Below are 20,704 nucleotides of genomic sequence, written 5' to 3' on the forward strand. Positions count from 1 at the left end.
CCAGCATCCCACAGCTGGGGTCTTCAGGCTGCATCTGCATCCAAGTTTTCCCATTTCTAGTCTACCACTTTACCCATAACACCAATACCTAGTAACTCAGCAGGCACTTGGCTGTTTGCTGAACTGAACTGAGAGGTTAAGTGAGCTGTCCATGGTCACATATCTTCAGGACTGGAGGAGGAAACTGAGCCAAAACCAGAGCCTTTGCCCGAGTGGTTCAACCATTGTCAAGCAAGGATGGGACAGTGTCTCATCTCACCTTCTCCAGAAGGCCTTTTCTGATCCTTCCCATCCCATCCCAAACCCACTCAGTCACATCCTTCTAAAATTACCTTTACTTTTACAATGTATATAGTTTAGATGTACGTAGGTATTGTGTGTTGTCTCCCCCATTAGAATCCATGTGATTGCCCCATTAAGATCAGGGATTGTGGGTTTTCTTTTTTTACCTTTTTCTATATTCTCAACCCTTAGCACAGTGCCTGGCTAATAATGATAATGATAAGGATACCTCACCTTTATATAGCCCTAGTATGTTCACAAAGTGTTTTACACATATTATCTTGTTTTATCCCAGGAAGTAGATACCATCATCATCCCCATCTTACAAATGAGGAAGCTGAGGAGAACAGCAGGTGAGGGACACAGCTAGGAAATGTGTGAGGCTGATCTGAGCTCTGCTGTCCCGGACCCCGGTCTGGCGCTTGGTCCACTGATCCACGTGGCTGCCTTGGTCATGCTTAATGGGTGCTTGCTGTCTGACTGACACATGTCCGTCTATCACACACATACACACACACAGAGTGGGGCAGCATGCTCCACTGCCAGGACTGAAGTCTGGATGACCTTGCCTTGGACCCCTGGGACCTCACACGTGGCGTTGCCCAGGGTGGCTGGAATCCCCACACTGGAGGAATCAGCCACTGATCCTAGCTGACACACAACCACACACAAAATGCACAATCCACACGCACACAAACTAAAGCGAAACACAAAGAGCAACACACACCTTCTCGCAAAAGCTGGCAAATACACAAAGGCAGATACACAAACGCACACCAGCTGTCAAACACACATGCACACAAACGAAAAATACACACAAACTGAAGTGGAAACTCACGCTCACAAAAGCACAAACTACACAAAACACAAAGATTCACGAAACTTACAAACACAGGCATATAAACAACACGATAAGCACAAAAAAGCACACATTGCACTCCCACCCCCACCCCTAACCCCACATCCCCCACTACACTGCACTGAAGGCCACGCCCCCGCGGGAGGGCGTCCCACCCACTATCCCCGCCACCGTACAGCCCCCTAAGGAGTAAAGAGGCTGACAGCCTAACTAATGGCAATGCGCTTGCGCAAATGACCCTCTCCCCGCCCCTACCTTCCCCCACTACGAGAAACACGATTCCCAGGAGACTTCAAGGCTGCACAACCCGAACCTGAAAGGGCAGCTAGCGGCCGGACCCGAAATGCAGATCCTCGGGGCTTCTGGGAAAGGGAGTCTGTCCAGAGGCCTCTGGGAAATGTAGTCCAGAGGCTGTGCCTGCGCGGGCGCGGTGCCCAGCTCTGAGGCGCAAAGGGATCCAGCCAACGTACAGAACCCGTTCCAGAGCTTAATTTACCATCTTAAGTTCTGCTGCTGAGAGCTCCGCCTGCCCTGAGAACAAAGAGGAGTGTTTGTAGCCTGGGTGTAGGCCGGCACCGCGAAGAATAGATCCAACCTCATGTTACCTGCTGCAGTGGAAGACGCTTCTTTGGACTCCTGGCTTCTCAACTCTGGAAGCGACCTCGAGTATCCAACAGGGGTCGCTCTGACAGAGGAGCCCCCATTAGTGTATTGTGTGATGCTGATCCTCTCAAGAGTGTTTTGCCTTTCCAGGTCCAAGATTCTGGCACTAAAGGCATGGGGCAATATGAAGGTTACTGGAGCCTTGTGGTCTTCTGCAGATACCCAAATCATTTCCAGGATAGTTGCTGTTGTCTGAATGGTACCCTAAAACCCTTGATTGATAGAGACTCACCTTACAGACCTAATGAGGAGCATCTGAGGCTTCTGTAGGGTCCTGGAGGTGGTGGTTTCCCCTGATAGAATGTAAGCTTCCTGAAAGCAAAGACTATTCTTCTGTCTTTGTATCCCCAAGATCTAGCTAATTGCCTGGCCCATTATAGGGGCTTAAGAATGTTTTACTGAATGATATTTGGCTTTGCAATGAGGTTCAGGGGCTGTAGACCTTGGTGCTATTCTGACCCGGAAAATCAGTTTGGTGTAGTAGACAAAGGTATCATATTTGGAGTCAAGAAGACCTAGGTTATGATCCCACCTCAGACAGTCACTAGCAGTGTGAACCTGGGCAAGTCACCAAACTTTTCTGTGTTTTGGTTTCCTCATCTGCGAAATGTAGGAGAGAACCTCTACAATCCCTTGGAACTCCAAGAACTATGAAGAGTTCAGATTTAAGTCCCAGAGAAAATGTCTATTTGAAAAATATCTAGTATTTTTTTCCCTAAGTTCTCAGGTCCCCAGGAATAAAGTTTACCTCTGAGGAATGAGCATGGAAGAACTGGGTGATGAGGAAGAAATGTTCATTTCAATTGAACAAACAGGAAGTGTGTACTGCGTGCAGAGCACTGTGACATGAACTGGAGGTATAAATTCTGGCCTTCATGAAACTAAGAGTTTAGTAGGGAAATATGACAGCTAAATGCAAAGTACTGTACAATAACCTCAGTTGAGGGGAGCAAAAAAGCTGCTATGTGAGACCTGTGAGTGGAAAGGTCATTAACAACTTTGAGTGGCACAGATCAGGAAAGTTTCCATGGAAGTAGTGCCAATTGATTTTAACTTTAAACGATGAGTAGAACTCTAATAGAAAAAGAGGATAAGGAAGGACATTTTATGCATAAGCAACGGTGTGAATAAAGATGATGTAATCTGTGCTTTTGTGGTCTTTTTATTCTTTTAATACATTTGTATTGATATCTTTGTGCATTTACATCATCATAATTTCCCCAGTATCTCTTCCTCCTCTCTGAGAGCCATCCATCCAATATAGAAAGAGTATTTATTTAAAAGGAAGGAAAAAATCAGCATAACTGATAAACCTAGTAATGGAGTCTCTGGGTCAAAGGATATGGACATTTTGAGTCATTTATTTCTATAATTCCACATTGCTTTCCAGACTGGTTTTTAGCAGTTCACAGATCTACCAAACAATGAATTATTCCCATCTCTTGTCATCTTTCCTAATTTGAAGAGTATAAGTTGAAATTTGATACAGTATTTTTTCCCATTCAACTACTTCCCTTTTTATCCTAGGCGCATTAATTTTGTCTGTGCAGAAACTTCTCAGTCTCATGTAATCAAAGTTAACCATTTTATCATTCATAATTAATTTTATCTCTTATTTGGTTAAAAAATGTATCTCCTACTTAGTTGTGAGAGGTATGTGATCTATTTCTCTTCTTTTTATAATATAATTTTAATAATAAAATCATATTGTGGAAAATTATGTAAGATACTGGTCTAATTCTAATTTATGCCACACTTCTTTCCAATTTTCAAACAGTTTTTATCAAATAGGGAGTTATTTTCCAAGTATTTTCCATTTTCTTCTTTATTAAACATTGGACTATTGAGTTCTATTGGTTCTCATTCTCTAGTATCTAGTGTGTTCCCTTGACCTATCTTTCTGTTTGTTTGGTTTTTTTTTAAACCAATACCAGATGGTGTTAATGACTCCTGCTTTATAAGATAGTTTGAGGTCTGGAAGATCTCCTTCTCCTTCAGCCTGCCTCTTTTAATCATTTCCCTTGATATTTTAGATATTTTGTTTTTCCAAATGAATTTTAAAAATAACTTTACCAAGCCCTATGCAATATACCTTTGATACTTTGGCATAGCATTAAAAGTATAAATTAACTTTGTTTCTATTGCCATTTTTACTATATTGGCATTGATCAGCCATGAGCATCAAATATTCCTACAGCTGTTTGAGTTCTTTATTTCTTCAAGAGCACTTTTTTACTGAATCTATAATTCTTATATTGTCTCTCTGCATCTTGTTTCCTAAATCACGTGTTTTGCTATATTGGTCTCTAGATTATTTTTCCATTTTGTAGTTATTTGTAATGGTACTTCCCTTTCTGTTATTCCTTGTGGATTTTGTTATTATTATTTAAAATTCAGTAGATTTTTAAGTTGTTATCTTATAGACTGCAGCTTTGTCCTGGTTAGTATTTGCTGATTCCCTAGGATTTTAAAAATATGCTGTCATAACCTTAGCAAATATGGATGGTTTTATCTCCTCTTTACCTATCAGTACAATTCATGATTGACATTTTCCCTCTACTTGGTCTTTTTTTGTAACCATCTGCCTCAAATTTCACCCCAGGTCCATACCTTCCCACTCTTCTGGGTATCTGCTGCCCCCAGGAGCTGATTTCCCTTCTCTCAAGGGAGGATGAATAGTGTCTCTACACAACAAATTTCTACAGAGCATATCCCTATAAGAGAAAACTGTCACTACAACAGCCTGGTTCACTAAGTGCTTATATATGGTGGCCATGAGTGACTCATCTGTATACTGAATTGGTCCCAGGTTAAGTATATAGAACTGGGGTAAAGGATAAGGTGATTGAAGTTATGGAAGTGGTAGTAGGACTTTTCTGATAATACATAATTGCTTTTTCCACCATTAATTATCCTTTTAGAAAAGACAGCCCTGACCTGGTAGACCAAAGACCTGGCTTCCATACTCCTTGGGTTGGGTAGGAATACATATCACTGAATTGGTCATGCCAAAATTTCTCTGGGATCTAAAGAGACATACAGGAACCTAAGCCCCAGAAAACTATGTGTGTCAAGGACAGGGATTCTTAATCCTTTTTCTTTGTCTTATGGATCCCTTTGGCAGCCTAGTGAAGCTCCCCTTTTCAAAAAAGTTTAAATTCACAAAACACAGATGATTACCAAGAAAATCAATTGTATTGAAATGCAGCTATAAAATATATTTTAAACAGGAAAGGACCCATTAGTACAAAAATGTTTATGGCATCTATTTTTGTGGTGGCATTAGAAATGGAGAAGATAGCTATCAACTTGGGTGTGGCTGACCAAGTTATGGTATATGATTATAATGGAATACTGTTGTGCTATAAGAAATGATGAGCATGTTGATTTCAGAAAAGCCTGGAAAGACATACATGAACTGATGCAAGGTGAAGTGGGCAGAACCAGGAGAACATCGTACACATTAACATGATTATTGTAATTATGATCAACTGTGAATGATTTAGCTATTCTCAGCAATAAAATGACCCAAGACAATTCCAAAGGACTCATGATGAAAAATGCTATTCACCTCCAGAGAAAGAACTGATAAAGTGTGAATGCAGATCAAAGAATATTATTTTTCTTTTTTTCATATTTTCCTCATTTGGTTGTTTCTTCTTTCATGACATGACTATAAATACAGAAGTATGTTTGATATGATTGCACATGTATAACCTATATTAAATTTCTTACTGTCTCAGGGCAGGGAAAGATGAGAAAGGGAGAAAATTTGGAACTCAAATTTTTTTAAATGAATGTTAAAAATTGTCTTTACATGTAAATAGGTGAAAATAAAATATTTAAATATATGTATATGTATATATGCATATATGTACATATATACATATACACACAAATGTATTTATACATACATACATATATAGTCTGTGTATGTGTGTGTATATATATGTATATATGTATGTATATATAAACTTATAGATCCCAAGTTAAGAATCCTTGGTATTCCAAGGGAAGGCCTCAGCAGCCTTTGAGCAACTGTAAAAAATGTCCCTTACTAGAGGTGCAGCAAATTAATCAATAGTAAGGGATGATGGTAACTAAGGAAGTGATCCCAGTGTGTGTTAATGGTGAGGTATCCTCCTCTAGAAGGCAGTTCATAAGGAAAAGCAAAGAGCCATTTATGGCTCAGTGTTCAGTAGTGTGGATCCAGCCAGGGAAAATGAAAAAAGTAGACAAACAAATCAAAGTTGAAAACAACGGGGCCTTTTATTTATTGGGTTGTACCCAAGGGAGCATCAAGGTTTTAGGGAAAATTTAGGAAAGATGCTGGTGGAGCATCCTCTACTTGGGTATCAGCTGACATCTCCCAAACAAGCCCAGTTTGATAACCCCATAATGTGGCTGGGATTTACATCTCCAAATCAGGATGGGAAAAGATAGGGAAGAGTCAAAGCCAGGTACTTCACCAAGAAGATTCAGGCACAATTGTCTCAAGGTCATGCCAAGAGGAGAGAGACCACAATGTCCTGGTGTAAGTGCCTCCAGGATTTGACTTGGTATACCAACCTATTATTGAGACTCCTTGGGTCTGTATTTGCCACATGCTTAAGGAAAATTCTGGGGTCATAACAGCACAAGTGTTTTATAGATGGGGAGGATTACTCACTCAGATGTGTCTGCCTGGTTTTTCAGGCAGAATCTTGCCAATCAGCTAGAAAACTGGAAATTTTTAATCTGTAAGCTGCCAGGGATAGAATAGATGGTGGAGTTCTGGAAAAGGTAAAATGCAGGAGGGAAGGCCTACTAGGGTACTATAAGGGAGAAGGGGCATGACTAGGGCATGTGTAGCTTTTGAGGGGAGAAAGACTAGGCCTAAAAATTCAAAAGTTTTTTCAGATAACAAAGCCTGATGAGTTAAGAAGAAGGGATTGTCTATTGATAAATGTAGTTTCAATTAAGGCATGACCCAAAAGTTCAATCACAGACACACAAAAAGCATATGAATAATTTCTCAGGTATCTCTTCTACCTCTAGCAGAATCTCTAAGGAAATATTACAGAGGGCCTCCCCCCAGAACCTCACTTTTTTTCAGTGATTCTTGAGTGTTTCTCTCTGACCTCAGAAGGATAACATAGCATTTGGGGATGAAAATGCAACCCAGTAACCCGACACTGGAGCTCAAGATGGAGAAGACCTCCACAGCCACCATGGCCTTCCCCTTGGTGCTCTGGTAAGTGGGAAGGAAGGAGAGCCAGACACTACAGAACACCAGCATGCTGAAGGTGATGAATTTGGTTTCATTGTAGGTATCAGGAAGGTTCCTGGCCAGGAAGGCCACAACGAAGCTCCCAAGGGCCAGGAAGCCCATGTAACCCAGGACACAGTAGAAGGCAATGACAGAGCCCTCATTACACTTAATAATTATGTATCCAGGCTCAGAATTCATGTCTGTGTCCGGAAAGGGGGGAGAAGTTCCCAGCCATATACTGCAAAAAGTCACCTGGATCAGAGAGCAGATGAGAACGATAGAGTTGGACACTCTGGGTCTCACCCAATTCCTGATCCTGCTTCCTGGTCTTGTTGCTTTAAAGGCCAGAACCACAGTGATAGTTTTGGCCAAAATAGAGGAAACTGCCACAGTAAACACAACTGCGAATATTGTCTGCCGTAGAAGGCATGTTACTGAGGATGGGCAGCCAAGGAAGAGCAAGGAACAGAGGAAACAGAAGCAGAGGGAAATAAGGAGCACATAGCTGAGATTCCTGTTGTTGGCTTTGACTATGGGAGTCTCTTGGTACTTCACAAAGATCCCAAGGATCAGAGCTGTGAGGAGAGAGAAGAAAAGAGCAGTACAGGCCAGAGTAAATCCCAAAGGTTCTTTGATATTGAGGAAGGTCACTTCCTTGGTGAGGCAGCCATCTCTCATTCCATTTGGAAACTTATCTTCTGGGCATTTCACACAGTAGTCCATATCTACAATAGACAAAAAATTCCCAATGTATGACAGTCAATTTAGAGATTTACCTGGATTTCAAAAATGGTCTCAGTAGGTAATGTCAGTCTTACTATCTGTATAGAAGAAAAGGCCCCCTCTTGCTCTAAAGCATGCTCTGATTTCCAGACAGTTTACAGCCCCACCATGTACCACACAAGACCCCCAGAGAAATAGGCAGACCATATAAAATATTGATGTAAGAGTAGTTGTCAATTGTGTCAATCAATTGCTCCTCATCCCCTTAAAGTAATTAAGGCACTCTGGCTCTGACACCTTAATCAATCAAATTAATAGATGCCTGGAGAGTCTTTGAAAAATAGCCAGTTAAGAATTCAGCATAATTCAAGTATGAGCCAGAATCAAGGAGGCAACAATCTCACTCTAGTCCCTGAGAGGAAATCACTTGCGGTGGAGGTACAGGAGAGAAGAACTCTTCACTGCCCACACCCAGAGTAGGACCTTGAGAACATCAGAAGATTAAAGACTTTGCCTCTCAAAAGCATCTTGGCATCCTCCTAAGGACAGCAGCACCTAGTGCCAGGAACTGAAGACAAACTAGAGATATGGAGGAAAGGAAGCTTCAGGACTTTGCAAGAAACCCAGGAAAATAAAATTATCCCATGTCTAAGGGGTACTTCATAAGCCCCCTCAAGAAGAGGAGCTCCAAGCATTGGGAGTTATTTTTTTGCCACACAAGTTCTAAGCATGAGCTCATTTTCTGCTCAACTTCATATGTACTTGTGGAACTGTATTCCTCCATTTGAGGGGAAAGGGGATGGTTTACACTTACTATTCTTATTATATCAATTCAGTAAATGTCTGTTCCTACTAGCCAAATGACTCTGTCTGATTAACTGATGTCAACTAATAATCAATGGGGGAAGTTCACTGGTGGAGACTTATGAACTACAGTATTAGAAACCATGCCCCAACCTCTCAGCATCTCCTAAGACCCATATTGGAGAAGCAGCCAGTCTTGCCCTAGGGCCCTAGCCTGCCAGTGCCAGTGGGAATTGGGAGAGTACAACCAGGACATTGATTTCCTCTCCTCTCTGAAGGTACAGCATCCAGAATAGCACCAGGAAATAAAGTAGAAGAACATTATGGACCTCTGTAATTGCACTATTATAGTCCTTTCAGAGACGTATATGCATCTACTTCCCCACTGCATCACAACTTATCCAAGTGCTGAACTTATACACCAGAGGAATTGTTAAACTCTGATAAATTCCTTTTACTGCCCTACTGGATATGGGTAGAAACTCCAATGTTCATTTCTGGTACAAAACTGAAACATCCCTTCCAACATCCTTGTCTACAGAGTTACTGGTACTATATAGCTTTACAAGCCAGATGTAAAGTTGGGGATGTGGGAGAATGGTTAGAAGTTTTTGAGAGTCTGAAAAGAGAGAATTAATGAAGGAGAGTTGAGGGGAAAGTGTGAAGAAAACAGAAAGAAATCCTTGGGAGAACTATTTAACTCTGTGAAGAATTATTATCAAGAGAATTCTATGGGGAGTGAGTCTGGGAGAGTCTGTTATGAATTAGGGCTTGAGAAAAATTGGATAGAAAAGGGAGAAAGATGGTGAAGAGACCTCTCCTGAAGGAATTGCTTTAACTTTTACCTTTCCAAAAAGATGAAAAGGTTCTTGAGAAGAGAATTTAATTGGTATCTTAACTGAAGTGAATTGCTCAAGATGATGGTTTGAGGTGCCTCTGACTTTGGTCTTTCTCACAGCTAAACATTGCTAAAAATAATTCATGTCTGTATTATTATGTTGTTGTTCATAAATGGTACAAGATTAATATTTGCTAATGCCTAGGAGGTTGGGTGTTTTGACATATACAGCCTCATGAAAAGCTGCTTATAGGGGAAAAGTTTTAAGTAATTTATTAATAAGTATTTAATTAAATGGGGTAGGAGCTATGACTTCAGTTGATTAATTAATATATTTGCAGTTTGATTGCAATTTGGCAATAGATTAGGAATTCTCCAAACAAAGCTCTGGATTTCCCTAATACTTGGTATGATGAGATAATGAATATGGTAGTGAGTCAGGTAGTGACTCACTGAGAAGTGTCCTGAAAGTGAATTGGTTGAACTTGTGTATGTGATCATAGGACTTTATAGTTGGAAGGGACCAAAGAGGCCATCTTGCATAAGAAGAAGTATTCACTCCCTAATGTACGCAGTTAATGGTCATCTAGCCTCTGCTTTAATCTAGTCAGAGAAAAGGTACCACTTATAGAGGCAGCACATTTTACATTCTAATAGTTTTCATTGTCAGGAAGTTTTTCTTTACTTTGAGTCAAAATCTGCCTCTTCAGTAAGGATTGTTCCAAGTTTATCAGGAGCTACGCACAAGTTAATGCCTTTTTGTCCTGAAGACCCTGCAGATATTTGAATTCTACTTTCATGTCCCTTCCAGCTCCAAGTGTCCTTTTTTTCAAGCTAAATATCCTTAGTTCTTTCTCCTATATCATTTTCTCCAGGCCCTTATCCCTGCTAGTCCCAGGCCTCTGGGTTATCTTTAGCTGACCAATATCCTTCCTATAATATAACTGAACTCAATATTCTCACCAGCACAAGGTCTGTCTTTGTTCTGGACACTATGCTTCTTGTAATGCCATCTAATTACCATTACCATTTTTGATTAATGGCTATTGAATCCACTAACACCCTCACATCTTAACTGGATAAAGTTTTGTCTAGTCACTTTTCTGCCATTTTGAATTTAGGGTATTTATTGTTTGAATCCAAGAGTAAGACTTTACATTTATCCCTATTGAAGTTCACTTTATTAGATTTTACATAGTGTTCTATCCTGTCAAGATCTCTTTGAGTCCTGGCTGTCATAAAATATGTGACATATCCCTACCTACTTGGTGTTTTCTATAAATTTAGCAGGCATAATGTATCAAAAATTATTAATGCAATATTAAAGAACACAGGACCAAGAATATATCTCCCAAGAACTCTGCTGGAAACATCCTTCCTATTTGCCATTGTTAGAAATACTCTTGGCACAGAGATTTAAGTATTAAGGACAATTTATTATTGAGGAATCCAAAGGAGTTGGGCTTATGTTCCTGTCCAGGAGCATGCTTTGCTCTTCTTTAGGAAGAGGAAGCAATGAATACAGAAGCGAGACCAGTTTCATAGTGTTAATCTGATGCAGCATCAGCATAGTACCTCCCTTCAGAGAATGGATTGGTCCATTCCTCTTCCAGGTTACAATCTTCCCTATACACCCCTTACATACTGCTCTTTGGTGTGTTCCCCCCTCCAACATACATCCCATGTTCAAAAATTGTGGAAAACTCCTCCCTGTGGGTAAGGTAATATTCAATTAACCAATTAAGCATGTGTAGTATCAATTTGACCCAGTTCTGTCTTCAACAATGACTGTTATCTGACTGGTTTGAACCAGTTCTTCCAGTATCCTGGGTTTGCAGTTTTCACAAAACCACTAGTTGTTTTCTGATTGACTGGGCCCATGTGCCTTAATTAATTTTTTCTCCCTTCTTTGTTCAACCTGACACCTCATTAATTATTCTGTGGAAACTTAATTTTTGTTCATCTCTCACACCATTGACTGACTAATGACTGTTCTTTGGATTCAGTCATCCAACCAGCTGCAAATCAACCTAACTCCACTCACTTTCCCATCTTCACCTTAAGGATAGCATGAGAAAATTTGACAAAATGCCTTGCTACAATCTAGGTAAACTATATCTACATAGTAACCCTGACCCTTTACACATATCAAAAAAAAGAAGAAAGGAAAAAAGTTTAACATGCAATGACTTGCTCTTGATTAAACCATTTTGAGTCTTTGTAAGTTTTTTATAAGAACTTTGTAAGTTCTTTTTTCTGTATGTTCAATTATTGTTTCTTTCATATTATGTCCTAGAATATTCTCAGAAAATGAAGTCAAACTCATTGGACTATGGTCTGCAGCTTCTTTACTTCTGTATTTTTTTAAATCATTAACTTTGCTTTTCTCTGGGCCTGTAACACCTCTTCATTCTCCACAGTCTTTCAAATACCACTATTTTGACTTGCTCAGACATCATACTTGACAATTCTTTCATTACCTGGGGGTACAATATATCTCTGACAAGCAACTCAAACTTTTCAAAGGCAGATAAGTTTTTTTCTCATTATTTCTTAACCCATATTGTTATTCCACTTTTGTTTTGTCCTTTACAATGCAAATAAGCAAAAAACAAAACAAAAACAAAAAAACTCCTTTCTCAAGAAATGGAAATGAATTAAATAGTTCTTCCTTCTTTCTGCTTTTGGTCATTAACATACTATTCTGATTGATATCGTATCTTTTCTTTGAGCATCCCCCTTTCCCCTATATAGTTAAAAAACTCACCACATTTTATTGTCCTCTGCATTCTTTACAGATCTCTGTCTGAGAATTGACATGTGATATTATCACATGTATCAGACAGTAACTCACTTTTATATTCATACTATTACCTTTCTTGGCTTCCATCTTGTGTGTGTCTTTTAACAATTTAATACGGCCAATATGTAGGACTCTTTCCCAGTTCTATGCAACATTTTCATCCACGCCTTAAATAAAGTCATCATTTATATGTATATCAACTTTGTGTGTGAAATGAAACTGGAAGAAATAGGTAATGTAGTTAGTGGCAGAATGGGGATCCCAAAATGTTTCAACAGACTGGAAAGGTGGGGTTAGTCTACGAAGATGCAATTCAATAAGGATAAAGACAGAGTTCTATACTTGGGGTCAGAGAATAAACTCTATAACTATAGTATATGAGCTCATGAGAAAAAAAAAACCAAGTGATTTTCATGGGGTGAAATCTCAGTTTAAGTCAACAATATGAGCCATTAGTAGAGAATAGTGTCCAGAATAAGGGAAATTATAGTCCAGTGGATTTTGTCTTGGTGAAATCATATCTAAAGTATCATGTATCATTCTGGGTACCATATTTTAGAAAGGACGTTGACAAATTGGAGTATGTCTTGAGAAAGGATATCAAACTCAAACCATGTCATAAGATAATTGAAAGAACTGGTATTCCACATCCTGGACAAGAAATTAAATTGACCATGGCAACTGTCTTCAAATATGTTATGTGGAAGAGAGTATAGACCTAGTTTACCTGGCCATGGCAGACAGAATTTGGATGAATAGGTAGAAGATTCCAAAATGCTGATTTTGACTTAAGATGAGAAAATAGAAGTCCCAATAATTGGAGCTGCTCAAAAGTGAAATGCCCTGCCTGTCAGCAGAGGAAATGCCTGTTATTAGAGCTTTTCAAAGACTAGATGATCAGTTGTTGGGGGTGTTATGAAGGAGACCCATGCTGTGGGTAAAAGTTTCTCAAAATAGAGGCACCTCTAATTTGAATTTTAGGATTCTGTGATTATAGTGACAGCAATGTCTTTTGACTTTCTTTTTATCTTCAGTGCTAAGCAGAGTACTGGGAACATAATAGGCACCTAATAAATATTTATTTACTGTCTCTGTAAATATATACTTGTACATGTTTGAGCTTATTGGTCCCATTTCAACTCAATAACTGAAACTCTGTGAAATCATTGTGAAATATATCCTTATCAGTTTGGTAACTGGTTCCATTGGAAAGGTAATATCATATGAACACTTGAAAAATTCCCTCTGTAATTAAAAAATTGCTTCTTCCCAGATGACTGATCAAAACCTTAAATAGAAGCAAATATATTACTAACTTTGGAAAGACTTGAGAAGAAAGACTTCACCTAGAGAAAGGTTTACCATGCCCATACACCTCTCCCTATCTACCACTCCCATTTTGAATTCAGGCTTCATAATCACACAGAATCTTCATTAGCTAAGGTGCAGGATCTGATTCCCTAATTTTTATCGTATTTTTCCCAACAAAAATGTGCATTTCTGTATGTTAGACCACATCTCTGTTTCGGTGCATAAACAGAAATGTAGCCTATGTGTGTAGTTATTTTTTTTTCAGGAAAGATTCAAGAAAAAGAATAACTTATGTTCTCTTATTGTGCCATAAGAAACAATGAAGGGGATAGTGTCAGGGAAACCAAGGAAGATAGATACAAATTGATGTAGAGTAAAGTAAGCAGAACCAGGAAGACAATTTATACTATGACAACTGCATTGTTTTTTTTTTTAAAAAAGCAACTTTAAAAGACTTAATAACTCTGATAATGCAATGGCCAACCGTGATTCCATAGGACCAATGATGAAGAACACTACCCACCTCCTGACAGAGAGGTGCTAGACTTAATATAAAGAATGGCACATACATTTCTGGACAAGATCAATGGGAGAATTTGTTTTACTTGGCTATGCATATTTGTCATGAGACTATTGTTTTCCTTTTTCCCCCAATGGGAAGAGGCAGGAATGAGGGGGAAACATATGTTAATTTAAAAAGTAAAAATATTCTAATATGAGCAAATATTCAGTTGAAACCAAATCTGTTTGATCCTATGATCCTCCATTGTAGCAAGGCATAATCATTTCATATACTCACTTATAGGATAGTTCTCAGTCTGCTATTTGGTTTCTTCTCATATTTATTCTTTTCTTCCTGAGTCTTAAAATAATCCAGGCATGTTTGAGTGTTTTATTTTTAAGTAATTTGAATTAAAAGTTTCTGTCTCATTAATTAACTAATGGACTCTAACTCTTATCCCAGTTCATTGTTATTTATTGAATAAACTAGTGAAACCTCCTTTCCAAGTTTTTTGTATATCTGTATCTGTTTCTTTCCTTCCCACTCTCTCTTCTTCTCTCCTTTTTTCCTTCCCTCTTTTTTTCTCTCCCTATCTCCTTCTCTGTTAAATCCCTTAATTTTCTCTGATTAAATAAATAATGAAATTATGGGATATACAATGCATTAACAAATAAATAAACATGGATAATTGTTTCTCACATTTTGTTGTGGTAAATGTCACAGTCAGAACCACCTCAAAATTTCATTACAATGATAGATGACTTCTTGCCAATTGGGAAAAGAGATTCCTACAGAATTCGATTTCTCCCAGGATAACAAGTAAAGTTTCTCTTCAAAAATCCAAGTAAGTGCAGATAGGTGGCACAGAGGATAGAGCACAGGACCTGGAGTCAGAAGAACCTGAGTTCAAATCTGGCCTCAGACACTTACTAGCTCTGTGACCCCGGGCAAGTTTCTTATCCCCAATTGCCTCAAAAAAAATCTACTTTGGCAAATAAAGGTGAAAATTTCTTCATCACAAAAAATATATCTTCATCTCCTTTACTGACTTCTAGCTTCTCTCTATCCATTATAGTAAAATAGTCTTGACTCACTCTTCATAAAATTTTCTTTATGGTGCTTCTTCATAATGTAACAGTTAAGACAGTTTGGAGAGGAAAAAACTGTATCCTCAATTTTCTCCATAACTTTCTCTATGTTCTCCATAAGCTCCTCCTGGATTCTCATAGATCAAAAGGGAAACTCATAGCACTGCCCTTAATACTATAGGGAGAAGCAAAGTACCCCCACACCTGTCATCAAGAATGTTCCCTGGGGGCAGAGCCAATATGGCAGCTGGAAAGCAAGGACTTGCTTGAACTCTCCCCCAAATCCCTCCAAATACCTGTAAAAATGGCTTTGAACAAATTCTAGAGCCGCAGAACCCACAAAATAGCAGAGGGAAGCAGGTCTCCAGCCCAGGACAGCCTGGATGGGTCTATCACACAGTGCTGGGAGCAGAGCACAGCCCATCATGGGCCACTCCAGGACCAACCAGACAGGAAGGTGGGGGCCGAGGGGGGGTGGGGAGCAGGCCTGAGGTCCATGAATCATTGAGCTGTGGCAGTTACCAGACTTCTCAAACTACAAACACCAAAGGCCAAGGAACAGGTTACAGGGAAAACTGTTGCACAGGAGTGAGAGTGGTCCGGCCACAACCCTGGAGGTGGCAGAGGTGATGTGGTGATGGTGGTGGCAGCTGCAGGAACCTCCTGCAGCTGCTTCCAGAGCTCCAGCATCAGCTGCTTCCAGATTCCCAGTCTCACAGAGTGGGAGGAATCAAGCACAGATCTGAGCAGGAATGCAAGGAGCGCTTTGCTGGTGTAGAAGCAGGTTCTCTTGCTGTGTCCTGCTTGCATCTGGGTCACAGTTCTGGCTGGCTGTTCTTGGGGGAGGAGGAGTGCTGCTGTGGCAGAGCTTGTGGTGATGGTGGAGTAGAAGTACCTCTGAAAACAGCAGCGCAGACCCTAAAGCTTGGGACAAAGTACTCTCTACTCTACAAGCAGTCATACTCCAATGAAAAACTCAAGGGTCAAGTAGTTGGCTGGGAAAATGAACAGGCAGCAAAAAAGGATTCAGACTCAGACTCAGACTCTAGAATCTTTTTTGGTGACAAAGAAGATAAAACATACAGACAGAAGAAGTCAACAAAATCAAAGAGCCTACATCAAAAGTCTCCAAGAAAAATATGAATTGGTTTCAGGCCATGGAAGAGCTCAAAAAGGATTTGGAAAAGCAAGTCAGAGAAGTAGAGGAAAAATTGGGAAGGGAAATGAGAGTGATGCAAGAAAACCATGAAAAAGAAGTCAATGACTTGCTAAAGGAGACCCAAAAAATAATGAAGAAAATAACACCTTAAAAAATAGACTAACTCAAATGTCAAAAGAGCTCCAAAAAGCCAGTGAGGAGAGGAATGCCTTGAAAGGCAGAATTAGCCAAATGGAAAAGGAGATCCAAAAGACCACTGAAGAAAATAATGCCTTAAAAATTAGATTGGAGCAAGTGGAAGCTAGTGACTTTATGAGAAATCAAGATATTATAAAACAGAACCAAAGGAAAGAAAAAATGGAAGACAATGTGAAATATCTCATTGAAAAAAACACTGACCTGGAAAATAGATTCAGGAGAGATAATTTAAAAATTATTGGACTGCCTTAAAGCCATGATCAAAAAAAGAGCCTAGATATCATCTTTCAAGAAATTATCAAGGAGAACTGCCCTGAGAACCAGAGGGTAAAATAGAAATTGAAAGAATCCACCAATTGCCTCTTGAAAAAGATCCCAAAAAGAAAACTCCTAGGAATATTGTCACCAAATTCCAGAGCTCCCAGATCAAGGAGAAAATACTGCAAGCAGCCAGAAATAAACAATTTGAGTGTTGTGGAAACACAATCAGGATAACTCAAGATCTAGCAGCTTCTACCTTAAGGGATCGAAGGGCTTGGAATATGATATGCCAGAGGTCAAAGGAGCTAGAATTAAAACCAAGAATCACCTACCCAGCAAAACTGAGTACAATGCTCCAAGGCAAAATATGGATTTTCAATAAAATAGAGGACATTCAAGCTTTCTCAGTGAAAAGACCAGAGCTGAATAGAAAATTTGACTTTCAATCACAAGAATCAAGAGAAGCATGAAAACATAAACAAGAAAGAGAAATCATAAGGGATTGACTAAAGTTGAACTGTTTTGTTTACATTCCTACATGGAAAGATGATGTGTATAATTCATGAAAGCTCAGGATTAGGGTAGCTGAAGGGAATATGCATACATATATACATGTGTGTGTGTGTATGTGTGTGTGTGTGTGTGTGTGTGTGTGTGTGTGTGTAGACAGAGGGCACAGGGTGAGTTGAATATGAAGGGATGATATCTAAAAAATAAAATCAAATTAAGGGATGAGAGAGGAATATATTGAGAGAGGGAGAAAGGGAGAGATAGAATGGGGTAAATTATCTAGCATAAAAGTGGCAAGAAAAAGCACTTCATTGAAAGGGAAGATGAGGCAGGTGAGGGGGAATGGGTGAATCTTGCTCTCATCAGATTTGAGCTGAGGAGGGAATAATATACACACTCAATTGGGCGTCTTACCCCACAGGAAATAAGGATGAAGGAGATAAAAAGGGGGATGATAGGATGATAGAAGGGAGGGCAGATGGGGGGGGAGGAGGCAATCAAAAGCAAACACTTTCGAAAAGGGACAGGGTCAAGAGAAAAAATTGAATAAAGGGGATAGGATAGGAAGGAGCAAAATATAGTTAGTCTTTCACAACATGAGTATTGTGGAAGGGTTTTGCATAATGATACACATGTGGCCTATGTTGAATTGCTTGCCTTCTTAGGGAGGGTGGGTGGGGAGGTAAGAGGGGAGAGAATTTGGAACTCAAATTTTAAAAGCAGATTTTCAAAAAAAGGTTTTACATTCAACTAAGAAATAATATATACAGGCAATGGGGCATAGAAATATATCTTACCCTACAGTAAATTGGGGGAAAGGGGGATGGGGGAAGTGGGGTGACAGAAGGGAGGGCTGACTGTGGACTAGGGCAATCAGAATATATGCCATCTTGGAGTGGGGGGGGTAGAAATGGGGAGAAAATTTGTATTTCAAACTCTTGTGGAAATCAATGCTGAAAACTAAAAATATTAAATAAATAAATAATACGTAAAAAAAGAGATGCCCATCAATTTGGGAATGGCTAAATAACCTGTGGCATATAATTGTAATGAAATTATTATTGTCCTATCAGAAATAACAAGCAGGATGATTTCAGAAAAACCTGGAAAGACTCACATAAACTGATGTGTGATGATGTGAACAGAATTAGAACAATGTACACTGTAACAGGAACATTGTTCAATTAAGAACTGTGAATGACTTATCTATTTTCAACAATACAGTGATCCAAGACAATCCAAAAGGAAGAATGATGAAGAATACTATCCACCTCCACAGAAAGAACTGATATTGATTGAATACAAACTGAAGCATGCTACTTTTCACTTTCTTTCTTTCTTTTTTTTTATTTGAGTCTCCTTGTACAAAATAACTAATATGAAAATGTTTTACATAATTGCACATATATAACCTATATTTGACTGCTTACCATCTCAGGGAGGGGGGATGGAAAGAGGGAGGAATAGAATTTGGAACTCAAAACTTAAAATTAAATTGTTAAAAAATCAAAAAAAAAGAAGAAAGTTCTTGCTTTCAAAGTCCTTGGCACTGTCAAATGGTCCAACATCAGAAATGGATATGGTATTATCCATGGAATTTTTTTTAAAAGCTTCATCAGCATTTGTTTTGCCATTGCACCTTTAGGATTATGAAGCCTTTCCATCTGATTTGTATTTCAAACTTCCTATATATGTTGCCTATTAAAATCACAGCTCCTTGAGAGCAGGGAATGCTGTTATATTAGTATCCCTAGAGCTTAGCACAGTGTTTTGCAAATAAATGTCTTTTTCATTCATTTATCTCATCTCCATCCCTGAATATAAGCCTAGATATATCTTAACACATCTCCAAGCCCAAGTCAGACCTATCTGACAGTTTCCAATTAAAAAGACAGACCATAGGTGTACTATTTTTAAAAGACACAGATTAATAAACTAGGTTAATGAAAAGACACTGTTCAGGAACCATAGAGCAACTTGCCTCAATTCCATGGATGTTAGTCACTCTGAGACCTGTCAGTGCTTTTGACTTCTCTCTCTTTTGATTTCTGCTCTTATTTCCCCATTGACTAAATATGGCAATTGTGCCTCAGACAGGGATGTTCCCATGATTTGCATGTGACCTTATGGAACTTGGGGAGTAAACTTACCCCTATGATCGGAAATTTCCCCCTCTGGACACTGGACACAGTCAAAGCAACAAACAGGTTGCCCCTCTTGAGAGAGCTTCCTGAATCCAGGGCCACAGGTCTCACTGCACCCAGCCTGGGATGCCTGAGCAATAATTGGAGGGAAGTATAAAGATGTTTACTGACTGCAGAAGGAAAGGTACATATGAAGTGTTCCCTGGGAACTGTCACTGTCAAATTAAGGACTCCCTATTGCACAAAAACTTCTGAGAAAATTTTTATCCAGTCTGGGAGAAATTATGCATAGGCCAATATGTGCCATTGCTTACCAAGAAAAACTTCAACTAGATAAATGATTTAAAGATAAGAGGTGACATCATCATCAAATTATAGGAGCAAGAGAGAAATTACTCTTAGGACCTATAAATAAACAGAGGAAGAATTCTTAACCAAGTAAGGGCAGATGGGATTACAGAAGGTAAAAAGAGGAGATTTTGATTGTATTAACCAGGAGAATATTTGCAGCAGTTTTCTCTTGAGCACTCATATCTGAGATACATAAGGACCTAATTCAAATTTATAAGAAAAAGAGCCATTTCCCAATTGATAAATGATCAAGACACATTAACAGGCAATTTTCAAAGGAAAAATATATGCAAACAAAAACCTATGTCTATTAAAATCACAGCTCCTTGGGAGTAGAGAATGCTGTTCTATTAGTCAAAATCACTGACAGAGTTAGGTCTCAGAGCAGCTGACATCCATGCAATTGAGGCAATTTGCTCTATGGTCCCTGAACAGTGTCTTTTCATTAACCTAGTTTATTAATCTGTGTCTTTTAAAAATATTACACCTATGATCTGTCTTTTTGATTGGAAACTGTCAGATAGGTCTGACTTGGGCTTGGAGATGTCTTAAGATGTATCCAGGTTTATATTCAGGGATTGAGATAAGATAAAAGAATGAAAAAAAAACATTTATTTGCAAAGCACTGTGCTAAGCTCTAGGGATGCACACAACAATCACAAATAATTCGAAAAATTCAAATTAAAGCAACCCATCAGGTTAACAACGACAGAAGAGTTAAATATTGGAAGAACTGTGGGAAAAGAGGTACATTAATATGCTATTGGTAGAGCTGTGAAATAATCCAACCATTCTGGAAAACAACTTAAAATTATTCCCCAAAAGGCACTAGACTTTGCTTACCCATTGATTCATTGATACCACTACTGAATCCATTCCCCACAGAGATCAGAGGAAAAAGGTTGATATATACAAAAATATCTATAGCAATTCTTTTTGGTAGTAGTAAAATACTGA

General features: G+C 39.0%; 1 protein-coding gene across 1 annotated transcript in view; it reads right to left on the bottom strand.

Moving 5' to 3' along the window:
• Window positions 1-1,910: 1,910 nt before the first annotated feature.
• The window catches only part of LOC118836262 (vomeronasal type-2 receptor 26-like), a 42,227-nt gene continuing 23,433 nt past the window's right edge, over window positions 1,911-20,704 (bottom strand). The window contains exons 5-7 of the mRNA XM_036743595.1: window positions 19,403-19,526; window positions 6,890-7,780; window positions 1,911-1,945 (exon numbers count right to left, since the gene is read on the bottom strand). Coding sequence (XP_036599490.1) covers window positions 1,911-1,945; window positions 6,890-7,780; window positions 19,403-19,526 — 1,050 coding nt within the window. The remainder of the gene's footprint in view (window positions 1,946-6,889; window positions 7,781-19,402; window positions 19,527-20,704) is intronic.

Source organism: Trichosurus vulpecula, chromosome 2 (genome assembly GCF_011100635.1).
Source record: "Trichosurus vulpecula isolate mTriVul1 chromosome 2, mTriVul1.pri, whole genome shotgun sequence".
Classification (NCBI taxonomy): Eukaryota; Metazoa; Chordata; class Mammalia; order Diprotodontia; family Phalangeridae; genus Trichosurus; species Trichosurus vulpecula.